Genomic DNA, 14,323 nt, shown 5'->3' with positions numbered 1-14,323 from the left:
CATTTCAAGAGGGACAAGTGAAAACAAATCGTGCATAACAGACTATTCTATAATCATTCTACTCCTTGTTGCCATAGTTGCACTCAGCTCTTGTGTGTGCAGAACATTGGCACTCCAAGGCCAAAGGTAAGAGAGGCTTGTCACATGCAGGCAGTGTGGCACTTTCACTCACGAGTCCACATGATTCTCAAAGGACAGGATGATGGGAAAAGGAGACGTTTTAAAAGCACATTCAGCAATGGCCTCAATTACTTCCTGAAAGAGAATAAATTGAATATAAATAGGTTTTAGAGGAGAGAATATAATCACTAGCTGAGATGTAAAAATACACACTTAAGTTCTTCTGTCCAAATGCTGTTCATTTCAGGGTGATGAACTCATTCAGCATTGCAATTACATTAAAGGAAATGATCCCTGAAAACTAACCGACTTCTAGTCACCATATCAATTCGAGGACGGTGTTTCTTTCTGTAATGTGTCTAAAGTGGAATAAACATCGAGAAAATGCGTAATTTACAAGGAACTCTTTCGTTCAATCGGCGCAGCCATCATGACGTCAGAGCTGCTTCCCGTGGGAGCGTGCATGTATACGTTTATCGCGAAAGTGATACGCCATAGTCCATATAAACTATAAAAACAGTCTACTGCTAACTTTTACCGCATGCAAGAAGCAGAAAGTAAAATACTCTCAATAACGTGGAATTCAGTGGTGATGAGGAAACAATTATCCCAGGTTCAAAGTAGCGAAGCCATGGATTTAAAAGGCTAAAAGGGGTCTCGCCTGGATCCGGCTTCAACAATTTCTACGTCATCAATCCCGTAGCCTCATTTTGACTTTTTATGGTATCCTTATAGCGGTGCAGATGAATATGGCGGCGTACACGTATTTTGACCGATGCCCTAACTTAGCCACTTTTAAATGTGAAAATAATCAATATCCTTTCAGAATTACTACATCAGCTTAGTGCTACCTTGAATTACATGTCAAAGTGCTTCATTACAAGTAAATTCGTATTTTACGATTCATTTCCTTAAAAGGATAGTTCGGGATTTTTGACATGAATCTGTATGGCATCCCCATCAATAGTGTCGTGCAAACACACTAACTTACCCCTGACAGCATCCTGTGAGTCCAGTTCTTGTCCAGTTTTGGTCCAGACGAAAGTAGTCCGGCAAGTTTGTTGGGGTCACGAAAGTAAAACGTTTTTCGTCTCAAAACAGTATGTGTTCAAAAGAGTGATATATTTGCATCACAAAACCGTTGTCAAATAAAAAGTCCCCTATTGATGGGGATGCCATACAGATTCATGTCAAAAATCCCGAACTATCCCTTTAAGTGTCAAGTTAATTAAGAGGATGCCACTGACCTAAATTTGCTCTGGGGTAAAACTGATAGAAAACAAGTTGCATCTGGATCAGATTAAGATCTAACTAAGTGATCGTCCAAAGTTTATTGTGTTTATTGTTTGTGTATTACCTTAAAAGAGATCTCAGAGGTCATGGTGAAGCCATGGGTGATAACAGGCTCCTCTTCAGCTGTCCGGCCTTTCCAGCAGTCCAGTTCCACACAACGGCAGCCAGACAGTAACACCTGCCTGTACATCTCCACTGAAGAGTTTCCTGCTAGCTGTCCCGCTGGAAAATATACACACACAATCCATTCAGAATTCTGAATTGAAGCACTATATTACAGAGAGCTGCTTCAAAGACCAACAAACAGTTCACAAACAATTAATTATATTGTCCCAAATTATTGAAATTTACTGCAGTATAATTATGAAAATTCATCTCATCTCATCATCTCTAGCCGCTTTATCCTTCTACAGGGTCGCAGGCAAGCTGAAGCCTATCCCAGCTGACTACGGGCGAAAGGCGGGGTACACCCTGGGCAAGTCGCCAGGTCATCACAGGGCTGACACATAGACACAGACAACCATTCACACTCACATTCACACCTACGGTCAATTTAGAGTCACCAGTTAACCTAACCTGCATGTCTTTGGACTGTGGGGGAAACCGGACCACCCGGAGGAAACCCACGCGGACACGGGGAGAACATGCAAACTCCGCACAGAAAGGCCCTCGCCGGCCCCGGGGCTCGAACCCAGGACCTTCTTGCTGTGAGGCGACAGTGCTAACCACTACACCACCGTGCCGCCCCCAATTATGAAAATTATTTGGGGCAAATAATCTGCAGTGTCAGAACAGATACTGTATTTCAGGAATAACGGCCCGTGCAAACCTTTTCCAAAGTAGTTAGGCAGAAAGATCATTAGAGAACGTTTCCATTTCATTCCATTTCAAATGGAAGCTGCAAGCTTTAGCATCTTTAATTTGTTTAATTTGATCACTTTAATTTGTTGAATATCTGAACACCCACTCGTTGATTGCATTTCATTTCAATAGCGAAACCTAACTCACTTAAAGGTGGCATGGTGGTGTAGCGGTTAGCACTATTGCCTCACAGCAAGAAGGTTCTGGTTTCAAGCCCAGTGGCCGACGGGGGACTTTCTGTGTGGAGTTTGCATGTTCTCCCCGTGTCTGTGTGGGTTTCCTCCAGGTGCTCTGGTTTCCCCCAAAGACATGCAGGTTAGGCTAATTGGTGGCTCTAAATTGACCGTAGGTGTGAATGTGAGTGTGAATGGTTGTTTGTCTCTATGTGTCAGCCCTGTGATGACCTGGCGACTTGTCCAGGGTGTACCCCGCCTCTCGCCCATAGTCAGCTGGGATAGGCTCCAGCTTGCCCACGACCCTGTACAGGATAAGCGATTATAGATAATGGATGGATCTGTTTGCCTTAATAAATATATAGTTTGTGACATTTTTACCTAAAAGTGAAAAATACAAGTCAGCGTTTAAACAAATAAGTGAATGTAGCACCAACGGTGTGATTTAGCTTCGTGTGGCCTAAAGTCATGTCATTTTCTGCCGTGAGACAAAATAAAGATAAAATCAAACTATTATTTTAGTTTAAGTTTTTTTATTATTATTTATTTTAAATAAATGTTATTTTATTTAAGTGTAAGAATTTTCAAAATGATGTCTTAGGTGATCAAAAATATTACAGTATGTATTCTGATTTATTCTGACTATATTTCCAACTGACTATAACTATGGAGAATTGTACCTGTGATGCCTACAGTCTTTGTAAAGAATTCTTTACTTATTAATTTGGGAACAGAATACAGCACTGGCTCCATTCTTTAACAACTATTTTTGTCTCCAAATCCTATTTTAAAGAATTTTTCCAACACATCTTACTGCCTTTAATATTAACATGTAAATATGTATACGTGTAGCAGGTTCCAGTTTTGCTCTCCTGGAAGTCTTTTTTGAAATCACCATGTCTAACAAGACCTTCAGCACATGCAAAAACATCATTTAAATATTATTTTTCCGCCTGCTTTACACACGACGCCATTCATCTTTGTAAATTAACAACACGTCAATGCAGTTTATCACATTGCACATGCAAATTATCCCCTACATTTGTCATTTTAGTAACTCAAAGCTTAAAGGTCGACTGCTTATCAGATTTTTCAAGTGTGGGTCATAGAATGAATTTTCCCTGACAGCCAACTATTTTTGTTTAGTGGACCAAAAGCTACTGAATTCGAATCACAGACTTCCAATTTTATTATTATTATTATTATTTTTAATAGGACGATTAATGAATTTAGGGCCACGTGGCCCTAAATTCTCCACTATTTTTTCCTGCTTCACCATGACCCAATTCAAGATACTACATCATGCATCACGTGGTGGGATTTCCCCATTCGCGCAAGGCATTGTGGGACACAAATTTGAAACAGGAGAGAAAAATGGAGGACATGATTGTGTGAATGAAACATGAAAGACCGACTACAGTAACGGAAATCGAGAAGAAAAGACGTTATGTTGCGAAGGAAAGGAAATGCGGGACCAAACTAATAAATATCGGCCGTCAGCGAGCACCTCGGTGTGATCAGCTGTTTGTTTAGTGACAGAATAATGTAACTGTCAGTGCACGGTCAAGGTAAACCTGTAGATGTAAAGAAGAAGAACCAGCTGCTGTAAAGAAGAAGAAGGTAAACCTGTGCATGCGCACACAGACTTCCTTTGTCTGCTTGACTGCACGAAGCGAGCAATTTCATGCACATTATTTGCTCGGGAATCCCTTCAAATTGAATAACTTCCCAGCCACAGAATGGCCTGTTGGTTGTTGTTGTTGTTTTTTTGAGATATTACAAAAATAAACATACATCACAATGACCAAATTTCAGAAGGAACTAAATTTCACCGATTTGATGAAATCGAAAGGCCGTCTAGCTTAAAATATCTTGGTACCTCTGTTTGTCTTCTTCCTAATGTACAATGTGAAACTGAAGCCTGTTTTCTTTTTATTTAAAAGGATTAAATAATAAAGTGTTCTTAATCCGTTTTCTTCTCCACTTAGAGAAATAAATGTGACATAAATTCAATACAAAGAAATTTGTTATCCATTATTGTGCAGCTCTTCTAATTTGTAAAATAAACAAATTTTACATTATTTACGGTTTTACATTTAATTAGATCAACTGATCCAAACAATATCATGTTAGAAATATTTCTTTATGGTTCGAGGAATCAATTGTTTCCGTAGCAAACATTTGAAATTGTTCATTTTCTGAGAGACTGAAAGAAAACGGGTTAAATGGAAATGTGTGATTATTTCGACAGACAGTGTCTGTAGAAATCAGAGCCTGCTTTGTGGACTGAGCTTAAAGGTCCCATGGCATGAAATTTTCACTTTCTGAGTTTTTTTAACGTTAAAATGAGTTCCTCTGACCTTCTTAAGTCACCCCAGTGGCTAGAAATTTCATAATGTGTAAACCAAACTATGCCCAACATTTGAGAATGGCGCGTCAAAACGGCGCGTTGATAAGCTTTTCCCTTTACTACGTCAGCAAGGGAGATGATCCCCACGCCCCCCCTCTGGATTCCCACCCACTGTATGGATTGCCCCGCCCAGTTGTAGTGAGGAGACCATAGAGGACACAACAACATGGCATCACCTAAGCGAGCGAAACATGGAAATTGCGCTGTACATGGATGTGACAACACAGAAAAGAGTCTGTTTTTACTGCCGACGGGAGAGCCCCTGAAGACGCAGTGGCTTAATTTTATTTACTTCAATAATACGCCATCGAGTCTACCTAAGACGGTGTATGTTTGTCGGAAGTATTTTCCTGAGGAATGTTTCCACAACTTGGGACAGTACAGGGCAGGTTTTGCACATCAACTGTCACTGAAGCCTGGGTCCGTACCAAGCATCCCTGCCGCATCAGCCACAAACACCGAACAAGTAAGTGTATAACTGGTCGTTTTGCCGTGTTTTAAAATCGGTGCGTTAGCCTAGCAATGGCTACATTAGCTGTGCAGCTAACCGCTTCCTGCAGTTAGCCAGGTAATCTGCGCTACAAAACTAAAGAGCATGCAGCATGCTCTGTTAAACTGAGTTTAGTCTGGAAATTGACTGTAACTTATGAGCTTATGTTTGGCTATTGCTCCGCAATGCATGTCTTCTGTTGGATAAGCGATATGTTGCTGTAGTTGCTGCTTCTATCCTCTTTGGTTATGGAGTGCGTGTTCAAGCCTAGGGTATTATACGTTCGTAAACTACCACTCCGAACACTCTCACTCTCTGTTCTCTGTGTCACGTTGAGTTTACGAAAGGAGTCCGAGGGAGAACGGGGTTTTGTCTTAGCAGCGTGGCTACAGGCGCTGATAGCAGCGAGTATGTGTGTGCGCAGCTTGGTCAAGCCCCTCCCCCTCCCCCCATGGCCCGCCCCCACCTTCTACCCTTCCCCGCCTCCTGCTTCTCATTAGCAAAATGACGCACTGGGAAAAGCGCTGAAATGGGGCTTTCTCCCAGGAGGCTATATTTATGTGCCGAGGGTTCATTTCGAGAAAGGCTGCGGATATAACATCCGGAAGCCTCCACGAGCCCGTTTAAAGCATCAACAAACCACCATGCCATAGGACCTTTAAGAGCGGACATACCTGTGAGATAGGTGTTATGAGAGGAGTTGATGAAGTAGTGCGAAAGAGGGAAGGTCATGTCTTCACTCTGGTCCAGTTTCTCAGGTGGTATTACACCATTCTCATCACTAATCAAATACCTGGAGAATCCCTCAGCTGAAATCTGTCCTGTAAAACAGTGTGACAAATGTGCTTACTCTATGTCCAGGGGTCAAATTTCATCATTTCAGCAGCTCTAGCAAAAATAACAACTCAGCCGAGGATACGGTTGACATGACACGCCTGCTACAGTGTACCAGCAGGATTGCCCACTGCAGCGAAGCTGTTTCACACTACTTTTGCACCTAAAGTAACAACCTGTCTCATCAGTGAAATTAATGCTGGAATTGCAAAGAGTCATCAAACTACACATGAATTGTCACATCCACATTCCTGAAACCGAGCGTGTGCTTGTAGGGAACACACTGGAAGCTGGGTGTCCCCTGTGACAAATTCCCAGCAGTAGTTTACATTAATTAAGGTCATTCTTAACAGAGCTGTACAGGTAATTAATCGCAGTCCTTTTTAAAGACAAGGGGGAATTTGAAATTTCATATCAACATTACATGAAGAATTTCAGAGTCGTCTCAATGGGACTGCTGCTGTTAAATCACAGTGAGGCAAATAGCTTTGGCTTCCATCTGGCAGAAACAAACCACCTTGCTCTCCCTGGAAAAAGAAGACAAGCGGTTTTCAAAGACTGCGATTACTGCGCTCTGCTGAAAGTCACTAATTGTCTTCTCAATGTAGAGAAGAAGCCAAAAGTGTGCAGTTGAGATAATATTTCTGGCTCAGTCTGTTCACATTCCCTTAAGAACACAAAGATGTCACTGATGTCTGAATCTAGGAAACTTTAGTAGAATGATACAAAAATCACCTTTGACACTTGGTAACCCAGGGTCTACAGGGACGCTGTCTCCTCTGACTATCCCTGTGGCTAAACTGAAATTATGTATGGTCAAAGCATAATCTAAGTCTGGAAGGGACTTAACCATAACCATTTCCCTTCCCATAATCATTTCCCTTGCCTGTCTCAGAGCGTGGGCTGAGAGAATAGCTCATAATCTATATGACAGCGAGGTGTCATGGTAGCTCTGCGAGGTAAAGTGCTTGATGATCACTCTCATCTATTCTCATCTCCAGCCTCTCTGGGCTAAACATGTCTAATCAATCAGATGTCACAAGCTAACTGCCTCTTTCATACGATCATCCCAGTGATCGGATCCCCTGGCTGTGTACCGGATTATATAAATAAACTGGCTCAGCCGCAGTGTCGGAAGGCATGTTCGAGTGGATCTCAGGAGTCACTGTTGCTATGGTAATGAAACGAAGGGAAAGGTAGAGAAAATGTTTTGTGCACCGGAAAGAAAAAATGATTTAATATTACACAATTTGCAATTCAAAGCTACACAGAGGATTCAAAGACAGTGAACTATTCTTCAGGAAGAACAAATGACTCTGAAGTGCTATTGTGTGAGTGTCAATCACCTGACTGAGCTACGCGCTACTGTGGGTTTGGGTTCCAAAGCAATCTGACAAAGGGAAAGAGGTGGATGGAATGAATGCATTTCATAAAATGTATAGCGACACAGAACAGCATAGCAAAGCCCAGTGTATTGTATAGTATAGTACAGTACAATATTAACCCTAGTATAGTATAGTATAGTATAGTATAGTATAGTATAGTATAGTATAGTATAGTATAGTATAGTATAGTATTATACATACAGGACACTTTTTCGATGGAATAAAAACGTTCTATTCCCTTCTAGTGGGTTTCATTCATTTGGTTTGATAGCATGCGATGTTGTTAGCATATCGCTTATCCTACGTGTATTACATCACTCTACCCAATGGAGAATGAGCATTGAAAATGGTTTACGATATTGCATGGTTGTCAAGACAACATGATGTCACACGTAGGAGCTGATGCAAATATTCAAAGTGAGTTTTCTGCTGCGTATGTGCAGAAGCATTTCTTTGTTCGCCAGCGGCATCCGCAGTAAACTGTCGCAGTGAATTGAAAATGCCATAAGATATGTATTACATATAAAACTTCCGTACTAGCGAGAGACTGTGGCAATTTGTAAGCCAGCATGGCCGCCAGGTTTGTTCCATTGAATATGTATAAGAAGAAGAAGAAGAAGAAGAGCTTTTTTGTGGTATGTCAGATATATTCCATTCAGCTAGCATGATACTGAACTCGCTTTAACTTGTTCAATATCATGCTAGCTGAATGGAATATATCTGATAGACCACTCAACGCCAGCTAATATTATTTAAGTATAGTATAGTGTAGTGTAGTGTAGTGTGGTGTAGTATAGTATAATATAGTGGATATAATATAGTATTGTGGATGCCCTTAGAATTTTGGAAGGGTTATTTTGGTGCCCTTAGAATAGTTCTTGGTTGGGGGAGAGTGTTTCATTATAAGAAAATTCTAAAAGTAAGTTTTTGGAAGCTTAGTTATTCAACAAACTCTTGAAAAAAACTTTTCTTGTACTTGTTTTTAAGTCATCATGGTTTCAATTACGCCCAGACAATTTAAGTCAATTTGGCTTTTAACTATGCCACCAGGAGGCTAGCAAAACCATTCCAACCTTGCTTCTGAATGAAATGATGCACCATTACTAAATGTATATTTCTAAAATACAGATGCTTAGGCTTCCAGTTATTTTGTGGATATAAACGTTTGTAAATTATCTAATGGCAAACATCATTGCAAAATCGCTACTACTAATATACAGTATTACTATATACTAATACTATACTATATACCGTACTATACTATTTAACAGTTATTCCACGAAATAAAGCCATACATGAGCTGACAGCTGAGCTGGCTACAAGCCACGTACAATGTGATTGAGTGGAATAACTGTTTTAATTATATTCACATTCACTGGATTTTGAGAAACAGAGCATTTTTATTTTTTGCAAATTTGATAAATAAAAACTTCATACAAAATGTCTGACAAAATCATTTCTGCTTAGAATGTAAACAAACCGGCAAAATGACAGTAGCAATTTGTGAAAAATGCTATAATAATAATTATTCAAAAATAAAAAAGACATGTTCTTCCCATCAAATACTTTTATTCCATATTTTGTTGCTTTTTTTTTGTATTTTTGGGGTTTTGTTTTCGAGTCGAGTTTTTATTTCATTCAGCAACTCATGCCATCATTTTGTTTTTCTCTACTCGCGGTATAGAGATCTTGCAGTCACGTGACCGGAAAGTCAACAGCCGCCATCTTGTCGGTAAAAAACACAGCTGAATACTGCTGCACTCGTGTACAGAATGGATCAATTTCAACCGACGGACTACACGGCTCATTTTTCTAATGAACAGATAACTAGATATATGTCTAAAATAAACGATCTACAGATTAGTGACCCTTATGGCTTACCGGACGTAGTTTTCACGACCGTGTCAGTGGATATTGAACTGCCAGAGGTGGAATACCCGGACGTGTATAATTACCTCATCAACTTTCCCTCGCTGTTCAGTGGCGAAGCACTGCGTGCTTATAAATCTCTGGACAGTTATCTTTACAGAAATTCAGGATTTGTCAGCGACTCAGATGTGGCATCTTGTAAACAAGAAAGTAATCCTCATTGGACGGGTAAGTCACTTAAGTTTTACTAGGACTGATACTAGATGCACTGACCAGCCGATTATAGAATAGAATAAGGTAATTCCAGCTGTAATTCCAAATCGTCCGTCTTGTTTACCATGGATCTGGCGTTGGAGAGGTAGAGGCTTAGCAGTGGAGATTTGAGTGGCTGTTTTCTGAGCTTAGTCAACAGGCCGGCTCTGCCTGCAGCCTCGCTTTTGCTTCCGCTCCCGACGCCGCCTCCTTCGCTTTGCTTCCGATAACAATCCACGGAGACCCCGCTGGTCTCGCTATCTCGTCCAGAATGTTGTGCATGCGATGGAAATCGCTACAAACCGTCATTTTCTGCTGGAAACCAATGTCCAGTAAGTCCATACGGTTGTAGTGGATATTGAAGTCCAATACAGATGAACAACACGCAAAAATACACACAAAAAACATAAAAACGTGCACAGGTAGGGAGAGCTTGTAGCCGCAGCCATTGTAGTAGAATTGTATATAGTAGGGTTTTCCAGAAGAAAAGGTAGAAGTAGAACCAGAAGTAGAAGTAGTAGGCGGAAATATGGTGTTTGACCGACAAAATGGCGTCTGTCACAATCTGGATCGGCTGTGACGTCACATGCAAGTGCTCCATATGAGCTGATATCCTAATAGTAGAGTAGCCAATCAGAATGCGTGATTGCTTATATGTGGACAGAATAAATACTGTTATTCTATCCACATTCAATGGATATGAGCAATTGCATGTTCTGATTGGCTACTCTACTACTAGGATGTCAGCTCATATACCATAAGTAGAGAAAAACAAAATGGCAGCTTTGTTATCAAGTATTTAAAAAAAACAAAAACAGAAATAACTAAAAGAATATAGTCCCCCCACCCACCCACCCCCCAAAAAATAATAATAATCGCCTGTTCCACACTCCAGCCCAGTTGATAGTGGTAACACACTTTTAAGTTGGTTGCCAACTGCCAAAAAACCACTAAAGAAGAAGAAAAACAAAATGGCCACGCATGTGTTGCTGAACGGACCGAAAATGAGTGAACCAACCACTCAAAATCCATTGAATGTGGACAGAATAAATACTGTTATTCTATCCACATTCAATGGATATGAGCAATTGCATGTTCTGATTGGCTACTCTACTACTAGGATGTCAGCTCATATACCATAAGTAGAGAAAAACAAAATGGCAGCTTTGTTATCAAGTATTTAAAAAAAACAAAAACAGAAATAACTAAAAGAATATAGTCCCCCCACCCACCCACCCCCCAAAAAATAATAATAATCGCCTGTTCCACACTCCAGCCCAGTTGATAGTGGTAACACACTTTTAAGTTGGTTGCCAACTGCCAAAAAACCACTAAAGAAGAAGAAAAACAAAATGGCCACGCATGTGTTGCTGAACGGACCGAAAATGAGTGAACCAACCACTCAAAATCCATTGAATGTGGATAGAATAAAACAGCTATTCCACTAAATCTCGTCGTACATGGCTTACAGCTTACTCGGTGCTATGTGCCTCGCCGGCTATCAGCTCATGTACGACTCGATTTCATGGAATAACTGTTAAATATATAGCCAGGATACAGTAAATAATTATGGACGTAATCAGGGCAACCACTGAAGTCTGATTACAGAGATCACATTTCCCTATCAAAATGAATAGATTTATGTCTTTGGCACTTTTGCACCTTGTTGTCCATGGGATATGTGTAGGACTGTAAAAGTGAGATTGAGGCAGTAGGAGTACAATAAAGTTTGTTAATTTGATCATTTGTTAGATTAATTTAAACAAGAAAAAAAAAACCACAAGGTACTCAATACCTCATCGAAGTGTCAGTTTACTTGAAGTATGCTGTGTAACATTAACTGAGCTGAATAACAGGGGTTTTAGTTAAACAGTACCCTTGTACATAGAGAGAAATATGATTACAGTTACTACTGTAATTAAACTACAGTCTACAATGGCTAGAAACGGTCATGTCAGTTATTGACTACTATGCTTAAAGCACCTGATATGTTTTGAGCAGCACTGTAGTTCACACGATTGCATCTCCACAGCATTGAAGGTGATATACAGTAAATGCTCAATCTGCTAGGTGTCAGTATAGAGCAATTAACGGTTGTAGCAGGTGGGGGCATGTTTTAGCACGGGTCTGTACTGGGAAGGAGGTGCTTTCAGGATGAGGAAAAGGGTAAAGGTCTGTGATTCTTTCTCTCTCCCTGACCAGTGAGCTGTGCATATAATAACTATGACAACTCTGATGGCAGTTGATTATGATCTCCACCCCTGGAGCATCCTAAATGCCCAAGCCAAACAAAAACAACCCACTGGTTATGCTTTATGAACCCCTGGCGGTTCCCAGAACACTACTTTGAAAATAATGGTCGACCAGTATAATAGAAACAGGATGTTCTTAAGAATAATGTGAACAGTGCTTAAAAACAATCACACTTCTCTGATGTTTTCAAGAACTATGTAACACAGTTTGCTATGAAGAATGACTTTTGTAGCATCGCTCATGGCTACCTGTCATCCCTAGACAGTCTAGGCTTATGTGACATGACAGCACATCAACCAGCTGAAGGAATCAATGGACAGCTGAGACAGTCTGAACATGATGGCTGACGACCATGAGTTTTTACCACTGACCTTTTTGTATCATGCCTGGGTTGGGCTCGAATTTCTCCATAAGGAGCTGTGTTTGTTCTGTCTTCAGTGGAGGGTACAGGATTTCATTCAGACGAGGATCCCGCTGCTTATTGTTAATGAACTCAGTCATCTGCTCCATATTTAGATAGTTCTTGCCCTTAGCTCCTCTATAAATCAGATATTTGGAAGAGATTTCTTTTCAGAAATACGGCTTCAGAAATAAGGCTTACTCAAAATTCAAACAGGCAATAGAAATACATAAAAGAAAACTATTTCATGCTGAAATATAATACAACGTTACTTACAGATCTGCAAAGATTTGGTTGATTTCAGGTCGGGGACAGAGATTGGCAATGAAGGATTTGTAAATCTCAGGAGTTAGGTCCTCCAGAGGAATGGAATCGTTCTGTATGAATAAAGACTGGCAATCAATTGCTGATCAATAGTTACACATTTATCCTAACATCTTCATTATGTCCATTATCTATGAGCAGGATCGAAAGGCCTGGGTGCAGTCAAATTAATCAAATATTCAATTACAGTTGCCGTCCAGATGGATGCACATTAGCAATCAGCACTCTACCCAAAAATTTCTAAATATTATCACACTCCACTTCTAAAGTTGAAGTGGAGCATTTATCTCATTAAGGAATCAATGTGGGGACTGTACAGATTCACCCTTTGTATCACAGGTCCCATGGCGACAAAAGGAAACGTCCCCATAATGATTCCTTAATGAAATAAGTACCTTTAGAAGTGGATTTCAGTGGTATTCAAAACAATTACTGATGCACAAGAGTTAAACATCCACGTAAAACAGAGGACGAGCTGTTTGCTTTGTCATACTGTCCAATATTAATAATGACTAAAAGCATCATGCTGCCCTTTGAATTAATCAGTGCTTTCACTCCAAGTCTGCAGACGATGCAGTTAATTTGACTTTAAATCATTTGGATCATTTTAACTAATCTAATAAATAAAGTTGTCAGAGTGCAAGCATTAGTCGGTGTTGTCTCAGTGTTGTCCATTTTGCACCAGTAAACATTTAAAATATGCAAATGAGGCCAAGGATCCAGGAGGCAGTGGCAAAACTCAAGGTCAGTTAATGTTTTGGTGGTCAAGAAAATGATGAGATCAAGAAAAAAAGGGATTAAAGGCTCATGCAGTGTATGAATCATAGAGGCGGTACTGGGAATCTTTGCTCAAATAGTAAGCTTCTAAAATCATGGACTAAACTGTGAGCATTTTTCTTCAGCCAAGACATTCTATCAAAAGGAACAAAAGCAAAACTAACAAGATAAATATGCTTTCTGCATTGTTCGGATGATGAGAACATAAAAATGATTTAGAGAAGAAGCTTGTGTTGTATTAAAGTAATGTACCGGTATATCTGTTTCAGCATAAAAAAAAACAGTAGCACTCATGAAAATACAAATAGGTTCATTAAGCATATATAGATAAAAATTTTGTTCTTATAAAGTGCAGGCATTGCATAGGCATCAACTAACACTATAAAATACCGAGAGGTAGAAATCTAGCCCACCAGTATGCTTCTATGCATTTATTGGTAAATACGGTGCAATCACTTCCTGTTAGAATGTGCACTCATGCTTTCTCTCAGTAGGATCCTGGAGTTATTAGCCAAACATATGCTTACCCTGCCTGATGGAAGATTACAGCTCTCTAATGTTGTCTCTACGCGCTTCCTGTCAGCCGAAAACATGCGAAATATGCTGCACAAAAGACACATTACAAACAGGTGATTCAAACAGAGACTACTTATCATTTATACTTAAAATATCGAGGTGGAATATATAATACCCAGGCAGTGACTTACTTTTTCACAGGAATACGTCCTTCTTGGTTTGGCTGCAGCTTAAGTCTTGTATATCTGATTTGATGAGCAGCACGTTCAGTGAAAGAAAAAAAATGTTTTTAAATGTATTAAATGTGTTTAATAATATTCAATTATTCACAAGATATTTAAAGCAACTCAATGAACAGATTTTGAA

At 39.9% G+C, this 14,323-nt stretch overlaps 1 protein-coding gene across 1 annotated transcript in view; it reads right to left on the bottom strand.

Annotated features, from left to right (window-relative positions):
* Positions 1 to 14,323, bottom strand: part of LOC132893946 (1-phosphatidylinositol 4,5-bisphosphate phosphodiesterase beta-1) — a 109,253-nt gene that overhangs the window by 46,985 nt on the left and 47,945 nt on the right. The window contains exons 6-12 of the mRNA XM_060933125.1: positions 14,149 to 14,202; positions 13,969 to 14,044; positions 12,617 to 12,717; positions 12,312 to 12,478; positions 6,022 to 6,168; positions 1,478 to 1,635; positions 173 to 255 (exon numbers count right to left, since the gene is read on the bottom strand). Coding sequence (XP_060789108.1) covers positions 173 to 255; positions 1,478 to 1,635; positions 6,022 to 6,168; positions 12,312 to 12,478; positions 12,617 to 12,717; positions 13,969 to 14,044; positions 14,149 to 14,202 — 786 coding nt within the window. The remainder of the gene's footprint in view (positions 1 to 172; positions 256 to 1,477; positions 1,636 to 6,021; positions 6,169 to 12,311; positions 12,479 to 12,616; positions 12,718 to 13,968; positions 14,045 to 14,148; positions 14,203 to 14,323) is intronic.

The sequence above is a fragment of the Neoarius graeffei genome, chromosome 11 (assembly GCF_027579695.1).
Source record: "Neoarius graeffei isolate fNeoGra1 chromosome 11, fNeoGra1.pri, whole genome shotgun sequence".
NCBI lineage: Eukaryota > Metazoa > Chordata > Actinopteri > Siluriformes > Ariidae > Neoarius > Neoarius graeffei.
Note: the sequence above shows the minus strand (reverse complement) of the source record. Positions and strands in the feature narration are given on the sequence as shown.